The sequence below is a fragment of the Pogona vitticeps genome, chromosome 4 (genome assembly GCF_051106095.1).
Source record: "Pogona vitticeps strain Pit_001003342236 chromosome 4, PviZW2.1, whole genome shotgun sequence".
Classification (NCBI taxonomy): domain Eukaryota; kingdom Metazoa; phylum Chordata; class Lepidosauria; order Squamata; family Agamidae; genus Pogona; species Pogona vitticeps.
In genome coordinates, this window is record NC_135786.1 from 76,530,012 (window position 1) to 76,554,030 (window position 24,019).

A 24,019-nucleotide genomic window follows, 5' to 3' on the forward strand; every position below is an offset into this window, starting at 1 on the left:
CTTCTTCAAAGAAAGATTCAGCATTGATGATCTCTTCATCAGCATTACCAAACTATTCTGTACCCTCCCTGCAGATCTCAAGAACATCACTACAGTCCTCATCTGTATTCTTGTTTCTTGACCCCAGAGTCTTGGCACCAAGTGACTCATAACTGCAGGTGTTTTGCTGAAAAGCAAAGATGTAGCTTTTTGCTTTATGTGGAAACAGAAAACTTCATCTGTGCCTCCATAATAATATGCCCCCACTGGCTGACTGGAATCCAGACTTGCAATTTTTTACTGAACAATGCTTTCTTGGGTGGCTTCTTCTTCCTGGAATAAGCTTCCTACAGAGGTTCATTAGGCACCACCCCTCTCAATTTTCTGGAAGTTAATTAAAAGTTAACTGTATAAAGTTACCTTTTACTATCAATCTTACTAATTGATCTTGGATGTTCAAATTTGTTTTATATTTAAATGCAGGCTTTATTGATTTGGTTAGAGACAGAGTTTTCATTGTAATTGTTGCATTTTCCTACTTGATTGTATGATTGTAATTATGTTTTGATGGATTGTGAAGCGCCCAGATAATGTTTGCACTGATGAGTGGTATGGAATTCAAAATAATAAATAAATAATAACATATTCCTCCTCATTTTTGAGAGGTACAGCTGTCACTTTTTAATTGTAGTTTTCTGCAGTTGCTCATTTTTTTTCCAGCTGCACGTTTAGTGTGCAATGATGCACCCCTTCCCTAGTTTCCAGTAATTAAAAAGATGGAAGAAATGCTGGGAAAACACGAGACAGCTACAAACAGAAGATTGTATTGTCTGGACCCCTATAAAATACCATGAAAAAAGCATGTTGCTCTCACAATATAAGCCATGTCTGGCAGGCCCATAACCTCTCAATGCAGTTGGTTTTCCTTGCAAAATTGTCTTGCTTTATTTGTGTGCAAATAATTGCTTTGATTACCGGAAAAATAGACTTCTGCATGCATTATAGGCTTGCTGACTAAATCCAGTTAAGTTGTCATGCCTATATTCACTTATGATAAGTTTCACTGAACCTAATGAGGTTTACTTTTTTGTAAGTACATATATAATTGTATCTGCAAGTCAGTCCAAATGTGAGTTCCTCTAGAAATTTTCTTTAGAAAGTCATATTTGTGAAATTTTGTTCCCAAGGACCAAGGTTACGTGCATGATCACACTGATGGTCTGTGGTCTGAGCAGTGGGGAACTTCATTCTCCAGTGATGGGATGAGTCAGATTCCTTATTTACTCTTAATTACACCTGAGGGGTACTGCGAGCGAGTCATTTTTCATTCATAGTGGGTGGAAAAAGTTAAACCCACTTTCCTCAGGTTCTCTTGTTTCAACCTCTTGATTATTAGTGACAGTTCAAAAGAAAAATAATTGCAGTTGCACATAAAACATATAGTTTGGCCCTTCAGATGAATATTCCCTCTGTCTACATGGCTGCAACTCTATGTACCTCTCGTGGAAAATACTATATGTCCCACTGCACTCTGTGACCAGAATTCTTTTGTAAGAAGTTCTGTCAGAGTAACAGGAGTAATATTGCCAGGAGTGGCAGATTGCCACTGATTAAAAGGTTTCTTTCTTGTTGTGCCTGTGTGCAACTCACACAAAATGAAATAAAGTTGCATGTATTTCAAAACTGAAAAAGAAGCTCTTTAATTAATGGTAATCTGACATTGTCAGTGATTTTCACTGCATCAGTGGAGCTCCACGAGAAAATATTGGCCACATACTTCTGAGTAGACAGTTGTACTGTGAGTTCCATGTAATGTAAATGTTGTGCTGACATTCTTCACTCTTTAGTTTTCTAAGATTATTGTTGGATTGTTTGATCTCTTGTATTTATTAATGTATATTGTTTAATTTTATTGTAAGTCACTTCAACTTACAGCAACTTGCACAAAAGGATTCACTGTGTGAATCACTGTGTGATTTTAACTACCTCAGCAATCTGAGGTAGTTAAAATAACAGTCTTATATATTAATGGCACTTATTCAATCTGAAATAAATGAGGAATTCCTATTTACAAGTGTTTACTATAAATATTGATAAACATTTAATTGTGCTACCTTATTACTATGTCAAAATATTGTTTTCAATAGTTGCATGCATCACAAATATTTTTACTTGTTTTATGTTTATGGATATGTGAGGGGGGAAGAAGAGTATTATGGATAAATGTTCAAAGTAGCAAAATTTGGAAATGTAGTAGTCCTGAAATAACTGAAACTGCAAAAAGATACTTAGACATATTCAACACAGTGAATCCTTTTGTGCAAGTTATGACAGTGCAACTGTGATATCAACAGCTGTGACTATTTCTGGGGAATTAAAAGCTTCCTATTCCTCCCTTCTCAGATTCTGGAGATATCCAAGGGATCCCTTTGCCCTGGAGAAAGCTTTGGGAGCCACAGAATGGGAGGGGGAACTCTTTAATACTTGAAAAATTGTAGCAATGGGACCAGCAGTGGCAATTTGGAGGCCTTAAATAAGTTCTTTCCGTTCTGCATCTCTCAAAGGTTTCCCCAGGAGGAAAGGGTCCCTGGAGATCCCTGGAACCTGTGGGCGTAGTGATTTAGGATGCTTTCAGTTCCTCCAAAAAGGCAACAACATGGCACATAACCCCTGTTGTACAGTCATAACTTTCTCAACATGATTCTGGCCTTTATGTGTTTGAAGGCTCAGATTCAGTGTATTGGCATTCTTCCTTGACTGGCCATATTGGGCATAGAGAAACAGTAACATTATGAGAACATGAGTCTCCTAAAGTGGTTCATATCATGTATATAACATTTCTAAATGTTTCTTATGTTGTTGCAGATATTCATAATTAGGGGAGGATTTCTATGAAAATTCACATTTTCTCTGCAACCCAGAATCAAGTTCAAACATGTTTTTGAATAATCTGGCCTTTCTCACCAGTTTACTCATAAACATGTTCAAACTCACCCATAAACTCAAACATAGGTTCCAGGAAAAAAAATGACGTCATAGAAATCACTCTAGTCCTAATAGGCTTTCATGCTTTCACATGTTGATGTGAGATTTTTAATTGTTATTTTGCTTGTTTTGGAAACAAAATAAACTTTCTCCACAATCACAATTTGTTTAAGCATTAATATGTAGAAAGTGTTATGCTTAATATTAGGAAGAAAGATACTATTTGTAGCTTTCATAGAGGTGTTTATATAAATATTTGTAGAAAATACCGTATTTTTTGCACCATAAGACGCACTTTTTTCCCACAAAACAGGGGGGTGGAAAGTCTGTGCGTCTTATGGAGCGAAGAAAACAGATTATATTTTCCTGTTTTCTTCTCCTATAAAATTGGTGCGTCTTATGGAAAGGTGCGTCTTATGGAGCGAAAAATATGGGTATATAAATTCTGTAAGACCAATAGCTTTTGACTTAATGACAGTCCTAATAGGGTGTTGAAGATATGCAAGCTGTTTTAAAACACTATATGTGCTTTTGTGTTTACAATATTTATATACATGCACATGTAGAAATATTCCATAAGACCAGCATAAAACTAAAAATGCAAGTTTCAATGGCTATGTTTATTGACAGTAATTAATATGCTTAAATTACATTGTTGTTTGTGATGTTTTACAGTAAAACCTGAGCCTCCATCCTGTCTGCAAGTAGAAATTACAGACATAGGACAGTTAAAGATATCTTGGTCTAGCCCAACCTCAAAATTATATCCACTTCAGTATGAAGTGAAATATTTTGCAAATTCAACTAAAAATATCTTCCAGGTGAGGCCTTTCTTGGTGTTTCATTGTTTTTAATTTAATTTAATTTAAAAGGTCTAAGAAGCATTTAAATTCCCTCTGGAACATCTTTAAATATTCATGAACATTAATTAATGTGAAAATCTGGGGGGAAATGGCATTACAATGCATGTTTATGATAAAATATTTATAGATAAAATGATACAAACTTTTAATTATTGTAGCGATACAAGAATATTTGCACACTATGGCATAGTCCAATGAATGTGGTAGACGTCCTGAACTCAGAAAAGGGCCTTTTGTTTGTTTGTTTCATTTTTTTTGCAGCAAGGACTACAACTCCTTGATCCCTTAACCTGGGTATTCAGAAAGCTGGCATTTTTCAACTAATTTTTTAAGCTCAGATCCTGTTGATGGGATTAAAGTAAATAAAGAAATGGTTTTGTATTAGTGCAAATGAATTATGATGGACCTTCTCTTCACATCCATGGACTCATGAGCTGGATCCACTAAAGTCTGAATTGTGGTTTTCTTAAAATGAGATTGGGGGAAATGCTAGCTTTAGCTTGGTTTGGCACTCTTGATATTAACAGGCATCTTCCAGTCAACTTGGAAGAGGAATCTATCTACCGAATTACTGAGGTTGGGACCGTAATAAAGATCAGAATCAGCTAGCTTTAGTGTGGCCACAATAGATTTGGCCCAATTCAAGTTTTTTTCTCTTTCAAAATGCACTCTGAATGCCACTTTGAACCTATGTGCTAAGCAAGCTTGAATGGGCTAGGAACTAAGCAGACCTCTTGCAGAAGTTAATTGATGTGTGCACATAAGTGGATTCCTGTTTCTACCTAGCTGCATTGTCACATGTTGCATTGTACACCATTGCAGAAATCACATGTTGTATAGTACAGTTCTTCAGAAATGATGTGGTGGGTGTGGTCTAGTTTTGGAAGGGAAGGCTGGAAAAGCACTGCATGAATATCTGATCATTCAGACCTTCATACTATGGCAAAGACTTTTGTCTTCAGGCAGACTTTTCCTTCCTGATGGTTGGGCCAAGAGGGGTTTAAAATGGTTTGTTGTGCTCTGTTGTTTTAAATAGTATTGATCTTAGTTACCATTTTAATATACTTGTTTAATTGTTTAATATACTTGTTTAATTCTTTTTTGAATATTTGCATACTTACTGTTTTTAGCTTTTAAATGCTGTTTAATTATGTAAACTGCTTTTTGGGGAGAAAGGCAGGATAGAAATATTTTAAATAAATAAATATGGTTATATAGTAGCCCTGTTCAGATATACAAAAGACATCAACCCTGCTTACTCTCCTCATGACTCCCCAGTGTTGAGAGAGAAGATCTGTAGAAGAACTGTAACCAGGTTTGAATAAATGCAGTTACTGTATAATGAAGAACCCTGTGCTATTAGGCTTCCTGGTCATGCACACAATGTAGTTACATTTCCACTGCAGATCTTCTCTGCCAACATATGTGGGAGTCACAAGAGGTGTAAGGAATGAGAATATGCATTGCTGCTCCATTGCATGCTTGTATTGTTTCAACAATAAAACATTCCTCTCTCATTTGCTCTCTCATGACTGGCTTTAGCCTTTGCTCTTTCAAGATAAAGTACTATACAAAAGGCAGTTATAAATTGTTGATATTATTTTATCATTATTATTAAAAAAAAACAATTTAATAGGTGGTTGAGATTATAATGGAAACTTCACTGGTCATAAGCGGTGCACTTCTTGATTCTTCATATGAAATTCAAGTGCGGTGCAAGAGACTTTATGGACCAGGGCTGTGGAGTGACTGGAGCACATCCTATAGCATGAATCTCCAAGGTATGTCATTCATGGAAGTCTCATCAGCCAGTACTGTGGAATGCACAAACATTTTGTACATTATATTTATAAAATATGTCCTTATTTCTAAGATACAATGTAATAATATATGCAATTATCAGATTCAACACTATAAAAAATGGCCAGAGTCCTGTTAGTGGTTTATGCATGTTAACTTGTGTAAATCATTGCCAACTACCAAGATCTCAGTTGCCTGGTGTGGTATACTCCTTACTGCAAAAAAAGTTCATACCTATCAATGTGACTGGCTCATCATTAGACAGTGGCAGTATACTGCAGCAAATCATTCAGTTTAACCTAGTACACACGTCAGTTGCTAGCAGAATTCTGGCTAGTATCTTACTTCAAATAATGGCAAGTGGTGCTACATTTAACATTGATTAAACATGCACATACATGATACTAATTCTAGAGGAAACTGATTTTAAAGGAATATTTTTCCCTGAGCATTACTGTAAAATATAATTACAATTATTTTTAATGGCAGCCTTTTCGTTTTGATAAAAAAAAGAGTCTTGAGCTTTTTCTGTTTACCTTTATATTGGGTGTGCACCCAATATAAGTATGATCAGACATTTTTCCCATGCATGCAGAGAACAATGTCTCATGGGACAAAAATCTTCTCTCCTTCCAATAATAGGATCATCTGATTTATTAAGAGGTGCAGTTCCATGGCTTTCTCGGGTTAGTTTTATCTGTTACGAAAGAAACTAGATATATAAAGCCCTATGTTCTTTTGCTTAGTACCTTTCCTTCTCACTTGACCTAGTTATATGATCCCTGATGCTTAGGAACAGAGGACAGCACTGGTTTCATTTTAAGACCAGACTAACTCCTGTTTTGATGCTACAAATGCTAACATTGTGAAGACACATAGAGGGGAGCATCTAGTACCCTCATATCTCCATTATCATGTTCTTCATGGTCTCAGCACTGGATCTGAAGAGGCCAAGGTTCCTGCTCACTTGCAGGCTCTGCCTGTGAGCAAGAACCTAGCTTTTCAAGAATTTTTGCTCCTGCGTAAAAAAATACACTTGAGCAGGAACTTCTTCACATCTGGTGCTGAAAATATGAAGCATGCAATGATGAAGGGAGCTGGCTAGGCGTTCCCTTCTAAGCTTGTTCACGGCATGGGTATTTATAATGCCTGGGTAGGACTTTAGATGAAAATTCAAGACTAAGAGTTAATAGACTGCGAAGATAAGGCTCTAGAAGCATCAGGTAGCCCATTGAAGAGCAAAGCGCTTTTCATTTTGAACCTGCCACTTCCAGCTAAAATCCATTGGGAGACCTGTGGGGTTTCTTTTATGTACAGTATATCGGAAGTCACTCTAAACCAGGTGTTCTTGGACTTAAACACCCAGAAGCCTTCACCACCAGCTGTGCTGGCCAGGATTTCTGGGAGTTGGGGTCCAATAACATCTGGAGGCACAAGGTTGGGAACCACTGCTCCAAACATAATGACGGCCTTGGCAAACTCAGTACATTACTCTCCTATGTAGAAATTAAACCGAGTCCTCCTGCAGTTTGTGGATCACCTCCTGAAAGACTGGTGATGATTCTACTTGAAGAGTGTAGGGCTAAAAGGAGTGGCAGGGTGGCCACATGTTTCATGTACGTGTGACAAAGTTAGAGGCTTTTCTAGTGTGCCAAGGCCTGTCTGTTTTCTGCAATGATAGTACGCATCAAAGAACATGCCTAAAGCCAGTTCTTTGTTTCATAGGTCACAGAAATCTTGTCGATTGGCTGTAATCTCATTACCATAGGAAGAAGGATTGGCACAAGCTGCATATTAGATAAGCACTAAGGTTCTAACTGGTTAGCATTCAGGATCTGAGACTGATAGAAGTTCACCCACTCTCCATGCCCTTTACATCAGGACTCATGAAAGGAAAAGGTTTCTAAGGCAACCATATTTAGATGTCTCAGCCATTGGATTATTGCAGTGTATAAGGTTGCAAGGAAAGTTCCTATTTGAGGTGCTTTAGCTTGGTTCCTTTGTTTAGACAAAGCATTTTTCTGTGGCATTTGTGGAAAAGATCTGTTGAGGATTAAACTGCCTTTGTATATCCTGAAAATGGGGATGACCTTTTGTATGCCTGGGAAAGAAAATGAAATTTTCTTATGGTTAATTCCTGTTCTTCCAGTTGCCTAGTGGGAGTGCTGCATGCTTAGAATCATCCCTTTTATGAATCTGCCTGAGTGTTAAAAAAGAGGAGGCCTGTCTCAAAGTGTCACCACCTTAAGTGGTGTATTTGGTGGGGACACGGGAGAAGGCCTTCTCTGCCACTGTACCCAGACTCTGGAATGCCCTCCCACAGAAGGCCAGGCTGGCCCTATCCTTGCTTTCCTTCTGGAAGCAGTCAAAGACCTTTCTCTTCAGGCAGGCTCTTCCTTACTGACAGAGATTTTTAAATGGATTGTTGTGCCTTTTTGCTTTTACATGTGTTTTTGTATTGGTTTTATTTACTGTTTTCAATATAATATAATATAATATAATATAATATAATATAATATAATATAATATAATATAATTCATGTATGTATGTATGTATGTATGTATGTATGTATGTATGTATGTATGTATGTATGTATGTATGCATTTATTTATTTATTTATTTATTTATTTATTTATTTATTTATTTATTTATTTATTTATTTATTTATTTATTTATTTGGCTTCTATACTGCCCATCTGGCTACCAGGCCACTCTGTGCAGTTGTTTTTACTGTTTTACTTACTGGTTACTTACAGTTTTACTTACTGTTTTTAGTTTTTAAATACCCTCCCAGGTTTCTTGTATGTCTTCCTCTGTATGCTGTCTGCCAGACTCCTGTTCAAGAAACTGAAAGCAATTTTGCAGTTCCACAGGTGAAGAGCGTCTTCTCCTTTTTTTTGATCCTATGATCCTTTTCCATGGTGATTCCTACACTATGTTTGTTTTCCTCCTCTGGTCTGTCTTGCTGTCTTCCCGCCTCCTGTACCTCCCTTAGCCACTGCTGCTTGGGAGTTCTGTCTGTGTATTCTTCATCTTTTGTTGTAGCTTTAAGCAGGGCCACTTGTTGCTCCAGTTCTCTTATTTTTGCTTCCAACAGTGCAACCAGTTTGCACTTACTGAATGTGTAAACCATGTTGTTCTCAAGCATGAAGACAAACATTGCACACACTTTGGAGGTCACGCCACTGAAGTGTCTCTGTCCTCCATGGTAGTCTTGTTACATTTTTATGATCTTCCGTTTGTCTATGAGTGCCTTTTGCTTCATCTTCTCTTTCTTGAAGGATACTGGGAAAGTCCACTAATATGTAACTCTCTGCCTTTTTCTCCTTGCCTTTTTCTCCTTGCCTCTTAATCCACTAGATCCTTTCCTTACTACTGTTACAATCTATGCAATACCATCGATTGCATAGATTGTAGTACTCCGCAACCTGCGTAAGCAGAATTACAGTAATATAAGGCAAGGGAGGTGGAGTTGCCTTTCAGTCTTTTAGGCATAAATAAGTAGATCCCTGCCTATCCTGCTCTGGAAACAACAAGCTCTTTGCTGTCTATTATTCAGTCAAAACCATCTTTTTAACAAGCAGAACTAGACTCTATGATTTTCAAACTGCTATGTATTTATTAGTTGATGTACTAACTTTTTAAAAGACTTGAAATCATTTTTTGCATACAAATGCTTCCAGAGTAATTTTACATTTTAAGCATTACTGAAAAAGGAAATGCTATTATAAAATGGAAAGTACAGAAGGAGTCTAAGGCTGACCCTGTGTTTGCTGGCAGACTAAGAAAGTGGTTACATTATTTTTAAAAAAACACCCCACACTATTTAAATCAGGTTTAGCCTGTTTTGAATTGTAAAAATGAGTGCCCCTTCACGGATTGCTGCCTTGTCGTGGTGAAGGGGCTTGAGTAACTCAGAGTAGCTATGGGCTATGCCGTGCAGAGACACCCAAGACGGACAGGTCATAGTGGAGAGTTCTGACTAAATGCGATCCACCTGGAGCAGGAACTGACACGCCACTCCAGTATCTTTGCCAAGAAAACTCCACGGACAGAAACAAAAGGCTAAAAGATATGACACTGGAAGATGAGCCCCTCAGGTCAGAAGGCATCCAACATGCTACTGAAGAAGAGCAGAGGACAAGTACAAGTAGCTCCAGAGCTAATGAAGCGGTTGGGCCAAAGCCGAAAGGACGCTCAGCTGCGGACGTGCCTGGAAGTGAAAGGAAAGTCCAATGCTGCAAAGAAAAATACTGCATAGAAACTTGGAATGTAAGATCTATGAACCTTGGTAAGCTGGATGTGGTCGAAGAGGATATGGCAAGAATAAACATTGACATCCTGGGCATCAGTGAACTAAAATGGGTGGGAATGGGCAAATTCAATTCAGATGATTCTCATATCTACTATTGTGGGCAAGAATCCTGTAGAAGAAATTGAGTAGCCGTCATTGTCAACAAAAGAGTGGGAAAAGCTATATTGGGATACAAACTCAAAACTGATAGAATGATTTCAACATGAATCCAAGGCAGACCTTTCAACATCACAGTAATGCAAGTTTATGCACCAACCACCGATGCTGATGAGCCTGAAACTGACCAATTTTAAGAAGACTTACAACACCTTCTAGAACTGACACGAAAGAAATATGTTCTTCTCATTATAAGGGACTGGAATGCTAAAGTAGGGAGTCAAGAGATAAAAGGAACAAGAGGCAAGTTTGGCCCTAGAGTTCAAAACAAAACAGGGCAAAGGCTAATGAGTTTTGTCAAGAGAACAAGCTGGTCATCACAAACATACTTTTCCAACAACACAAGAGGCAACTCTACACATGGACATCACCAGGTGGGCAATACTGAAATCAGATTGATTATGTTCTCTGCAGCGAAAGATGGAGAAGTTCTATACAGTCAGCAAAAACGAGACCTGGAGCTGATTGTGGCTGTGATCATAAGCTTCTTATAGCAAAACTCAAGCTTAAACTGAAGAAAGAAGGAAAACCCACTGGGCTAGTCAGGTATAATCTAAACCAAATCCCATATGAATATACCGTGGAAGTGAAGAACATATTTAAGGAACTCGATTTGATGGACAGAGTGCCTGAAGAACTATGGATGGAGGCTCATATCATTGTACAGGAGGCAGCAACAGAAACCATCCCAAAGAAAAGGAAATGCAAGAAAGCAAAATGGCTGTCCAACGAGGACTTAGAAATAGCAGAGAAGAGAAGGGAAAGAAAATGCAAGGGAGATAGGGAAAGTTACAGAAAATGGAATGCAGACTTCCAAAGAATAGCAAGGAGAGACAAGAGGGCCTTCTTAAATGAAGAGTGCAAAGAAAGAGAGGAAAAGAATAGAAAGGGAAGAACCAGAGATCTGTTCAAGAAAACTGAAGATGTTAAAGGAACATTTCATCCAAACATAGACATGATAAAGGACAAAAATGGTAGGGACCTCACAGAAGCAGAAGATATCAAGAAGAGGTGGCAAGAATACACAGAGGAATTATACCAGAAAGATCTGGATGTCCCAGACAACCCAGATAGTGTAGTTGCTGATGTTGAGCTAAACATCCTGGAGAGTGAAGTCAAGTGAGCCTTAGAAAGCATGGCCAACACCAAAGCCAGTGGAGGTGATGGCATTCCAGTTAACTACCATATTTTTCCATGTATAAGACTATACTTTTTTCTAAAAGCTTTAGACTAAAACTTGAGGGTCATCTTATACACGGAAGTAAGCTGAGGAGCAAAAACAAGTGGAGGGATCAAAGTGATCATGCATGGCTTTGATCCCTGCTTTCCCCTCCACTTGCTAAGCCTTAGCAAAAAGAAAGCAGAAATCAAAGTGCTCAAGCTTTGCTTTGATCCCTGCTTTTCCCTCTGCTTGATAAATCCCATGGGACTTAGCAAAAGGAGGGGGGAAGGATCAAAGAAATCCTGTGGCTGCATAAGGGGGAAAGAGATCAAAATGATTGTGCAGTCATGGAATTGCTTTGATCCCTTTCCCCTTTCTTTTTTCTAAGCCACGCGGGGCTTAGCACAATGGGAGAAAGCAGGGATCAAAGCCATCATGCAGCATTTTGATCCTTTTTACCCTATATTTGCTAAGCCCCACTTAGATTTCTTAATTTTGCGTTAAAAAAGTGGGGGCATCTTATACATGGGGGCGTCTTATACACATAAAATATGGTATTTAAACTCTTAAAAGATGGTGCTGTTAAGGTGCTACACTCAATATGCCAGTGAGTTAGGAAAACTCAGCAGTGGCCAGAGGATTGGAAAAGATCAGTCTGCATCTCAATCCCAAAGCGCAGTGCCAAAGAATGCTCCAACGACCGTACAATTGCACTCATTTCACACACCAACAAGGTTATGCTCAAAATCCTTTAAGGCAGGATTCAGCAGTATGTGGACTGAGAACTCCCAGAATTACAAGCTGGATTTCGAAGGGGCAGAGGAAATAGAGACCAAATTGCTAACATGCGCTGGATTACAGAGAAAGCCAGAGAGTTCCAGGAAAACATCTACTTCTGCTTCATTGACTACACAAAAGCTTTTGACTGTGTGAACCACAGCAAACTATGGCAAGTCCTTAAAGAAATGGGAGTGCCTGACCACCTTATCTATCTCCTGAGAAATCTATGTGTGGGACAGGAAGCAACAATTAGAACTGGATATGGAACAAGTGATTGGTTCAAAATGGGGAAAGGAGTACGACAAAGCTGTATAATGTCTTCCTGCTTATTTAACTTATATGCAGAATACATCATACGAAAGGCCAGACTGAAGGAATCCCAAACTGGAATTAAGATTGCTGGAAGAAATATCAACAACCTCAGATATGCAGATGATAGAACTCTGATGGCAGAAAGTGAGGAGGAATTAAAGAGCTTCCTAATTAGGGTGAAAGAGGAGAAGTGCCAAAAATGGTCTGAAGCTCAACATAAAAAGCAACAACTAAGATCATTGCCACTGGTCCCATCGCCTCCTGGCAAATAGAAGGGACAGATATGGAGGCAGTGACAGATTTTACTTTCTTGGGCTCCATGATCACTGCAAATGGTGACAGCAGCCACGAAATTAAAAGACGTCTGCTTCTTGGGAGGAAAGCGACGACAGACCTAGACAACATCTTAAAAAGCAGAGACATCACCTTGCCAACAAAGGTCCACATAGTCAAACCTATGGTTTTTCCAGTAGTGATGTATGGAAGTGAGAGCTGGATTATAAAGAAGGCTGACTGCCAAAGAATTGATGCTTTTGAATTGTGGTGTTGGAGGAGACTCTTGAGAGTCCCCTGAACTGCAAGGAAAACAAACCTATCCATTCTAAAGGAAATCAACCCTGAGTACTCACTTGAAGGACAGATCCTGAGGCTGAGGCTCCATTACTTTGGCCATCTGATGAGAAGAGAAGACTCCCTGGAAGAGACCCTGATGTTGGGAAAATGTGAAGGCAGGATGAGAAGGGGACGACAGAGGGCGAGATGGTTGGACAGTGTCATTGAAGGTACCAACAAGAGTTTGACCAAACTCCGGGAGGCACTGGAAGACAGGAGGGCCTGGCGTGCTCTGGTCCATAGGATCACGAAGAGTCGGATACAACTTAACAACTAAGCAAAAACAACAAATGAGTAAGTACATGACATACGTATAAGTGTGAATTAATTTGACAGAGAATTGTGTTTTTTGAAGCAGCAGTTTTTTGCTCCTCCACCAGAGGTCCATTTATTTTAATGTGAATGTGGAATGAGTTTATTTAAATCATTTTTTTTTTTTTTTGGAGCAGTAGCAAGTTTTTTTTTTTACTCCTCCATTAGAATTTCATTTATTTTAACATGGATGTGGAGTCAATTCATTTAAATCAATTCCCCCATGAGAACACATTTGTCTGGGTTAATTTTTAAATAGCCCTCCCATTGGCTAACTCTGCAGCCACTTGCTGCTGCTCTTGTTATGTTAAAAAACAAGGAATGGGAGAGAAGCCTGTCATCAAGTAGCCTGTAGGAACCCCCTACTGCTTGCTCACTTGCCCAAATCTTCTCCAAAACCTGAGGGAAGGATGTGTATGAGAGGGAGCGGAAATAAGGCAAGATCAACCCAAGGATGAATCTCTTCACCGAGTTGGTGTGCAAACCCTGGAACCTGCAGCTAGAAGGCAGGAAGGCAGGCAAAATATTAATACCACCACCATCACTGCCTCTCTCTTCCACTTTACAGCCAGCCAGTTTCAGCCCATATCTCCTCCAAAACACACGCATACCCTGGCTGTGTATGTGTGTGTTTTGTCTGTGCATTTGTGTCATCTATCAGCCTCCTGGGTTCTCCTGTGTGCGTCAGCACTTAAAAGGTGCCACTTTGCGTGCAAAGGCTTTTCTGGTACCTATTTGATTGGCTGTTTTCTGTTGCACTTCCCTCCTCTGGGTGTGCACACCAAGAGTATAGATACAGGCCACCTGCCTGTTTGCCGCTCTGAATTCCAGCCTTGGGGTGGAGAGAGAGCATGCACATTTGGCTATTGTATCCCTTCAAAAACACCAGATCAATTTGTTCCAAGGAAACACAAATTGCGATTCAAATACCACATGACTGCCACATGAGTTGGACTAGATTTAACTCACTTTGATTTACACTGACACATATTCCAAACTATTACTTTAATGTAAATGAGCCCTTTATGTAAATGACAAAGGTCTGCATAGTCAAAGCTATGGTTTTTGAAGTAGCGATGTATGGAAATGAGAGATGGACCATAAAGAAGGCTGACCGCCAAAGAATTGATATTTTTGAATTGTGGTGCTGGAGGAGACTCTTGAGAGTCCCCTGGACTGCAAGGAGAACAAACCTATCCATTTTGAAGGAAATCAACCCTGAGTGCTCACTGGAAGGACAGATCCTGAAGCTGAGGCTCCAATACTTTGGCCATCTCACGAGAAGAAAAGACTCTCTGGAAAAGACCCTGATATTGGGAAAGAGTGAAGGCAAGAGGCGAAGGGGACGACAGAGGATGAGATGGTTGGACAGTGTCATCAAAGCTACCAACATGAATTTGACCCAACTCCGGGAGGCAATGGAAGACAGGAGGGCCTGGTGTGCTCTAGTCCATGGGATCACGAAGAGTCAGACATAACTTAACAACTAAACAACAACAAATGAACCTTAAGACATTTTTATTGGGACAGACTGAGTGATGGGGAAACCTTTTAAAGGGGAGTGTTGTATTTGCTTTCTGATGCGTTTTTAAAAATTTCTTTTAAACCATCTTAATTCATTACTTGTTTTAATGTGAAAATCTATTTAAGAATGTGTTAATATTGTAACTCGTTTGGATTTTTTAAAGCTTTACGTATTTGATTTTAAAATGTATGCTTCTCTAAGAGAGATGAAAGGCAGGATATAAATAAAAATATTATGTTAAAAGTGAACTATCACATATAAACTATTTTGCACATATTTTCTCAGTACTGTCTGGACTGGTATAACACTTGTGTCACCTATACCAATCTGATAGTTCTTTTAGTCTGTCATGGAAATTGTAAGGAGCTGAACATGGGTGATGTGATTTTTTTGTGGGGTTTGCTTTATTAAGTTGTGTAAGTTTGCTTTTTCTGTAGCAAGTGGTTTTCCAAATCCATCACCTTTCAGACTTAATAGGCCTCTGTTAGAGAATAATAATGATAAATCAACTAGTATTATCAGAAACACTTTCTGCTTTCGTGCACAAACTTCATGGGAAGTGGTAGGTACCTAGCATATAAGATGAAATATTGCATTCAGCAAACGAAGATAGTTTAGTGGTGCACATAGATTCTAATCAGTATGATAACAACCTATGGAACTATAAATGATTTCGTGCAGGGAATGTAAGCAGGCCTATTCTCCCAATGGCTAATACTGTATTAGTAATAAACTAAAAGAAGATCAGTAAAACCATTAATGCAGTTGGTAGCAAGTAATTGAGTGTTTTGCATTTAGTTCAGTACATTAACACCAGAAACATAAAATGCTGCAAGTAGAGTTATATATCTAATGCAATTAATTATTTTTATGATCAAACCTGATTTAACCAGGAAGTTTGTACTTAAGATAAATTGGTCAGGGTGTATATTGGTTTACAAGAGAGAATGTTTTGTGGGAACAACCTGTGAACTGTACTGGAAGTCTATTTATTTTATTAAAGAGTTACTATGCAGTGCTTAGCAAATTAGCCAGCTCTTCAAAATAAAACTCTTCATTATTGTGTGTTGTCAATTAGTGATCAAATAAGGGTACACTCTGATTGGGCTTTGTCATGCACTAAAAGAGTAGGATGAGTGATATCAGAGATACTACATATCAGAGATCACTGCATGTATTTAAATACTTTCTCCGCGTGAAATCCACCCTGTTGACCTACTGGCTTCTTGTTACTTTTACTTCCATAATTTCTGTTAGGTAGTTCCAGTTTTGACAGAAGCAGATAGTCCTTTCGAAATTTCCAGATGCTTCTTTTTCTTAAAGTCTATTTGAAGTAATTTGTGAAAATCTTTTGTACAATGAAGTGCCACAGTACCACTGATACCTTAAATGAGAAGCCATGTAACAACTAGTGTGTATAGAACAGAATACATTGCTAGACCAGCTTGGAAGCCTGAGATGTTACGCTTTCCCCACACCTCTTTGCATTTGTTTAGAACTGGTCTTGGACTCATGTTCTGCACCATCCTTTCTACTCTCCATCACATGTAGAAAATAAATGCTGGCCTATGATATAATGTGTTTTCTCCCATGCATATACAGTATCTTCTATAGAAAGGGTGGGAATCCTATGGTCCCCAAGGCCTCCTAACTTTTTAAAACGTCCCCTCCCCCCTTGTATTTTGGCAAAAAAGAGAAGCCTATTTCTGCTCATGGAGTCTTCTCAGCTTTTCATTTTGGGAGCCACTGAGTCCTCAATGTCTCCACCTCCAATTATGAGGCGGGGAAAATTAGAATTGCCCATCCACATGCTTCCCATATATATGTAGGAATAAATATGTTCTGTAACTGCCCTCTGGAAACAGTACAGTGGTGCCCCGCAAGACGGGCGCTCCGTTTCACGACGAAATCACATCATGACAAAGTTTTTGCGATCGCAAAAGCGATCGCAAAACGATGTTCCATATGGGGGAATTTTGCTTTGCGATGATCGGTTCCCTACTTCAGGAACCGATCATCGCAAAGCGATGATTTTCGCACAGCTGATCGGCGGTTTCAGAATGGCCACTGGGTAAAAAATATGGCCGCCCGCTGTTTTCTGGGACGGATTCCTCGCTGCACGGGCAGCAAAAATGGCCGTGCTATGGAGGATCTTCGCTGGACGGTGAGTTTTAAGCCCATAGGAATGCATTAATTGGGTTTTAATGTGTTTCTATGGGTTTTTTAATATCACATGACGACGTTTTCGTCCAATGGCGATTTTCGCGGAACGAATTAACGTCATCATGCGAGGCACCACTGTATACTTTTATGAGAGCAAAATACAGCAGCCAGATTGCTAACTGGTGCTGGACACAGGGATCACATAATTCTCCTGTTACAGCAGCTCCACTGCCGTTCAATCTGTTTCTGGGCACAATTCATGGTATCTCAAGGATTGCATGGTATCTCAAGGATTGCATCTCCCTTTTTGAACCTCCTCTAGAGTTAAGATCCTCAGGTAAGGCCTTTCTCTCAATCCCACCACCTTCACTTGTGTGTTTGGTGGGGACACAGGAGAAGAAATTCTCTGTTGCTACTCTCGGACTTCGGAACTTCCTGCCACAGGAGGGTGCACTGCCCCCATCTGTGCAGTCCTTCCAAAAGCAAGCAAAGGCCTTTCTTTTAGGCAAGCTTCCCCTTAATAACTGCCTGTCTGAGTGGGGGTTTTAAGAAATATTCTTGTAACTTCTGCTTGGAATGTGTTTTGATGTTGCTTATGTTTTTCAATACAGTAGTATTCATTTGATCTTTTTTAGTATTTTTATACACATTGTTCTTAACTGTAAATACTGTCTTTATTGATATAAGGTGCCTGAAGTGCTTCTCAAGGAAAAGTGGGATAAAAGTATTATAAACTAATCAATCAACCAACCAACCAGGCCAAAGTGCAATCCAGTTAAACTCAGAACTCAGATTGTGGGAAGCAATGTGTATAATGTTTTCTTTAGCTCTTCTTACATCATCTAAGCCTCGACTCCTACCTGTTGAAATGAGCTCTTGTAGACTTGCTCCTTTTGCTTCCTTATTCATGTCTTTCATTGTACAATGACCTCTATAGAAGCAATAGCTTCCCCATTTCAATTAAAATTTTGGGAAGATGTCATAAGTTATCTTCTTCCATTCAACTTTTTCAGTCAGGAAGTATGACCATCCACAGATGCTGCAGAGTGATAAATAGATGTGTAATGAAATCATCAACAACAACAACAACAAGTACCATGGCTTTGGCCACCTTACAATATTACTATACTCTGAAGAACAATCAAAATAAGTTCTAAAGGCCCCTGCGAATGAGACAGAAAAAAAGGAAGTTTTTTTCATGGGAAAATAAAGCATTTAGGAAATTGGAAGACAGATAAGGTCACATCAGTAGCTTCATCTTTTTTCCTGGACACAACACTGCTCGCCATATTTGCTGCAATGTTTACAGAGAAGAAAATGTATTTGAAATCATCTGCAGTAGAGATGAAATGTATTTAGAATGTCACACAGAAAATGTACAAAATTATAGGCCCTGAGGAAAGTGCTTGCCAAAATGTCTGAGAAAACATTTTTCTGAGAAACATTCTAAGGTGATTCTGTTTCTTGTTGTTCTAGACATAGAAGGCTGTTTCACAAAGATATTTTCCAAATTTCTCCACCATTTTGGATGGCTGCCACTAACTCACCATGATAGCCTAAAATGACATTACGTAGAAAGTGTTGGGACAGAAGCAGAATCATAGTCAGGCTGGCAGCGTGGTTGCTGTTGTTGACATCTGCAGACGTACTGTAGTGTAAATCCAAAACCCCTTTAGATATGTCTAGATAACTTTCAGGGTGTTCAGGGCTACTTTTGAATTTGACCAGCTGCTCAAGCACCATGCACCCAAAAGAATTAGTATTTTTCCCCTTTTATATTGTATTTGTTTATAATTAAAAATTATCATTTTCTAACCAGACCAAACGTTTCTGTCCAAGATTAATTAACATTCATTCAAAATTACCGTATTTTTCTGTGTATAAAACAACACTTTTCCCTAAAATAATTAGAGGAAAAATTTAGGGTCATTTTATACAAGGAAGGAGGCAGTCACCCGGGAGCTCAGGTGCCTCTTGCTGCCGCAGCTGCCCAATTACCTCTTTTAGAGGTCATGTCTTGTTCCCTCCATGGCAACAGCAGCAGCAGGAGGCAGAGACAGAGGTGAAGGAGCATTCACATGCTCTCGGGCACCTGTTGCTGCTGCCTCCCCCGCCCGCCTGATCACCTCCTCTAGTGGGACTGACGGGGCTCAGCAGGAGGCACAGGCAAACGAGCACTCGGGCGCCTCTTCCTGCTGCCACCACCACTGGATCACCTCCTCCAGTGATTGTCTCCTTAGGCCACATGAGCTGGGGCAGCAGCAGCAGGAGACAGAGGTAGAGGAGTTCCCATTAACTTCTCCTCCACTTCCATCAAGGGTCAAAATTAAGGGGTAGTTTTATACATTGGGGGTTTGTATTTATTTTCAGTTCTGGCATCCCCTGGAATTGCAATGTCAATTCTTCATTCTATTAATGCTATATCTGGTGTGCTATGTTCCATGTATCTATAAATTTCAATGCAGAAATCCTACAAGATTTTGACTTCGTCATTTTCTGACACTTTCTCTACCTGATGTTCCCATGCATTTTTGGCGGCTGAGAAGTTATATTTTTTGCATAATGACCAGTGTACTAATTTTGCCAGTCAGTCACGTCCAATTTTGTAATCTGTTTGTAATCTTTGGACATTCGCAGATAAGGGGTGACACAGTTTCATCTTTTTCTCAGCAGAGTTGACATTTGCTGTTAGTTCTAGTTCCTTGTTGTTGTTGTTTTAACTTTTATCACGTTGGTTTGGAGTGCTTGTTCTTGTGCAGCTAAAATCAAGCCTTTGGTTTCTTTCTTAATGGTCTCTAGTTTTAGCCATGCCCATGTTGAATTATTGTCATGCCTTCTATCAACAGTATTAGTATTAGAATTAGTATTATACTTGTAAAAATGACATTGGCTCCCCAATGTCTGCATTTTTTTAAAAAAAAAAAATTCCTAAGAGGCACCCAGAGGAATGGCAGGGAGCACAGACAATTGGGGACCACCCGTTGCCCGTCTCTGACTTAAGGGGGGGAAAAAGAACAAAGCTGTTCTTCATCCACTGCTAATGGGGAATCCCACCTTTCAAAAACTGCTGCAAAATTTCATTTTCCCCTGGAGAAATTTTGTGAAATATTTTCCTGAACTTCTCTGCTTGAAAGTAGGATGAAGAATGTCAAAAGACCATTTGTGCCCAACTCTGACGTATGCATATATCGTCATTAAGTATACTTCAAAATGCCTTAGATTCTTTTTTCTCTATTTGTTTGTTTCAGTCATATGTTTGGATTAGCTTTTTCCTCTAGGTGTGTAACATTGAATTAAAGTCCATGAGGAACCACAGTGCGATGTGATGTATTAGGTGATGTATTAGGTTATATTTTTAAATGGTCCCATCACTTTAATGAATGGTAGACAAGCAAGTTGTCCCATGCATGGAAAGAATATTATGTCATGGGGGCGGAGAGGATTATGTTTGCAATCAGTGAGAAAAATATACTTTCCCCCATCACAAATAACTGTAACCTGCAGTAATGTATAGGAAGTTAATTGTGAATTGCATATATTTGTGAACTGGCATGGACGTTTGAACACATTGAAGCTTCTGGTTGTGAGTTTGATTCTTCACAGTGCCACCTGACAAAAGAGCCAGGCTTAAGAAAGCTACAGGGTCTCACACTACCACCAGAAAGAGGAACAGGTAAACCACTAGAAAACCCTGGGAAAGGTTATATTAATTGGAATTGACTTGACAGCATGTTGATATTTCTGTTGTTATATGTTTGTGATGTATTCTGCAGGTTTATAACTGGTGTTTCAATTATGTTTTTGCCACAGATGTGATGTATTTCCCACCAAGGATCCTGGCAAGTGTTGGAACGAATGTTTCTTTTTATTGTGCATATAAGACCAAAGACAGAATAATCCCATCCAAGAAGATAGCCTGGTGGTTAAATTTAGCAAAGGAAATTCCTAGAAGTCAGTATACACTTGTGAATAACTACATCAGCAAAGTTACACTTGTCAACCTAAAAGCAATGAAACCTGGAGGCAAATTCCTTTTTAATGCTTTATACTGTTGTAATGAAAACAAGGAATGCAATCACCGTTATGCTGAATTGTATATAATAGGTAAGGTGTCACCTTATTTTCAATAAAGTAACAATAGATATTGTCAAACCCTTTCCTTATATTTTTATATTCTTAATGCTGTCTTTAAAACAGATGTTAATATCAGTATCACATGTGAAACGTATGGCAACTTACAAAAAATGACTTGTAGATGGTCCACCAATACTGACCCACTGCTTTCGGAGAGCAGCTTGTTATTAAGATATTACAGGTAAATGCTCATTTTTAATACGATATTTTGTAAAAAAAAGCTGCTATTTTCAAAATTGCAATGGCTAAAATAATGAAGGAATTATTTCAATTACACTCTTAGTTGAACATCAGATGCCAATTATGAGGTATGGCTGAGTAGAATTTCCTTCTTATTTGAACTTGCTCTCAAGAACACAACTGACCACGGTGCATGAAAGATATTAAGAGTCTGTAGTCCAGAAAAGAGTTATTCTGAGGAGGCGTAACTCTGGTTCATTCTTGCAGGTCTTGCAGTCTTCTTTCTCAAGTTTCCTCCTCTGATTAGATATCTATGGTAGGAATGGCTAAAGGCCTGTTTAAGGCCTCAAGTTTCATATTCATGGCAGTGTTCAAGCCAGTTACCGCAGAACACGTTTCTCCCCAATGAATATAGTTTTGTCATTGACCTGTGAAAGCTACGCTTTCAGGAATGTTGAAGAAGACTAGTTAATAAAAAGAGCAAACCATAAGGTGTGCTTAGTCTTCAAGGGAAACTATATTGATTCAGCCTGGCTTTTTCTTATATTAACAGGAAAAAAAATCAGCTACATGTGGCACTGAGGGGCCAATTAAATAAGCAGTCTCCTTTCCAGCTGCCTCCGTGAAAGGTGTATACTCCACAGGAATGGCTGGTCATTCTAATTAAAAAAAAACAAAAAACAAAAAACAAACTCCAACTTCTATTATAGTCCTTTATACAAAACAACTGCAAAAAGCCAAGCCAAGATCTTTTCATTGACACAGGGTACTTCTGACAAAGTGTTCATATACAGCTTCGATTTGTGAGGCAATGACAGTGGTAGATTTTATGACACTTGTTTGGTTACTGATTTACTGATGACTTGAGTACTCCAGAGTAAATGAGAAGTGTGAACAAGCCATAGATCTTTTTGTGCCATTCCATACTATAGAGGGATAGTGTGACATTTATTTGACTGCTGTGTATGTATGCTAGTAGATGAACTATTCATTATGGTTACTCATAACTGTGAATGCTACCTCTTCAAATAGGATTCCAGAACATATAAATGTACTAGTTGTGTGCCCAGTGGCACATAGTTTATACCCGAATACCACATCCTCTAAAATACTCTCTCATAATTTTGTATATGGGGCTTGATTTTAACTGCTAATTTTCATTTCATCAGATGTGAATGAACCTGCTATGCAGTTTGAAAGCACCTGCAGGACATGATAGGCATGTTTATATCCAGGAGCAATCATGCATGAATTTAGACCAGAGTGTGTGGGAAGTTTGGACCAGGGCAATTGTTGGCCATGCAGGTTGTGTTGGATGGCATCTCCCATCAGCACTCATAAATATAGAGAATGGAAATTATAGTTCAACAAAATCTGGAGGACCAGCAGCCTCCTAGACTAGTAGTCATGAAAGCATGGATTGCTTCAGTAATCAAAGCATGAATTCGTTTAAAGGAAGCACATGTTGCATTTAAGGTGAGCATATATTACTCATCTCAGTGCTTTTTTAAAATAAAGTAAGCCATGAATGAGAATGTAAATTAGCCAAGGTTTATTTCATTTTGATGAAAGTTGCTAATAATACTGTATTATGTTTTGAAGGTTTGTTGCTTTCAAAGCCCCCTTTCTTTAGCTAATTATAAATGCTTCCCCATCTGCTTTTTTAAATAACAGACAGACAGACAGACACACAAGTTTATGTATGACCTTGTTTTGTTCTAGTTCTTAGCCTTTATATCATAACATATGTTCTGCAACTTGAGAACTGTGAGATGTTCCAGATATTTGTTGGTAGCCTGGATATAGGCAGGACAAGCAGAAAAGGAAATATTGTCATAGATGAGACAACAGCTGGAGTATCAGCTGAGGTGAGAAGTCTAAAAGCAATTTATCCATTTGACGGCAAAATGTTCAGGTTTACCACTAACATGGCTACAGTTCCTGGCTCATTCAGTGTGGCATCATAACTTCTACCTTTCCTGTCCAAGACGAACAACTGGCTAGACTACCTACTTCGCATCAGTTGGCCCTATAATCAGTTCCGTGGTAGTAGTGAACTATGTGTGACCAGCCTTGTCTGGCTAATCACCCTTTGACCTGCCTTATCTTTTCCCCTGGGCCATCCTTAAGCCCAAATCATAAAATCCAAGCAGTTTTAGAGTGAAACGTGAAATAAAATTCTTTATTTAGTCAGCATAATGGTTACTAAATAAGCTCCCATAAGCCTGAAGTTTCATGTGTTAAAAGAATCAACTTTCTATGCTAGAACAAGTTCTATCATATACAGACCTGCAATAAGCTCCCCGGAAACCCACGCTCCTGTCTTGAGATACACTCTAACTGCTTTTTGTTAACTCTTTGTTAACTGTTAACTGACTAAACCTCTCATCTCTTGTTTTAAATATCTGTTGTCTTCTCTAGATTGGTTGTCCTTTCAGCCAATCATGTTCTTGATGTTATTGGGTAGAACAGGTGAGAGTTTTGTCACATCATGTATCAAAATGCTGGCCAGACCCCAGGGACTGGATTCAAGTCCCTGATTCTGTATGGGGGAACATATTGGGATGAATTGATAAACACATCCTAGTAAAATAATCCTGGTTTATTCAGCTCACAAACACGAACTGCTTCATGGCTTAATGGGCTGGGAAGCTCCAAGTAAATCTGCCCATAAAAGTATAAAACACAACATCCTTGTATCCAGGTATGTTATCTGAATACAGGCCTCAGCTTAATCTAC

General features: G+C 38.9%; 1 protein-coding gene across 2 annotated transcripts in view; it reads left to right on the plus strand.

The window, feature by feature from the left end:
- LEPR (leptin receptor) overlaps positions 1-24,019 on the plus strand; it is an 82,436-nt gene that overhangs the window by 36,502 nt on the left and 21,915 nt on the right. For both annotated transcript variants that reach the window (XM_072997758.2, XM_072997759.2), the window contains exons 6-9: positions 3,640-3,785; positions 5,464-5,608; positions 20,776-21,069; positions 21,163-21,280. In XM_072997758.2, coding sequence (XP_072853859.2) covers positions 3,640-3,785; positions 5,464-5,608; positions 20,776-21,069; positions 21,163-21,280 — 703 coding nt within the window. The remainder of the gene's footprint in view (positions 1-3,639; positions 3,786-5,463; positions 5,609-20,775; positions 21,070-21,162; positions 21,281-24,019) is intronic.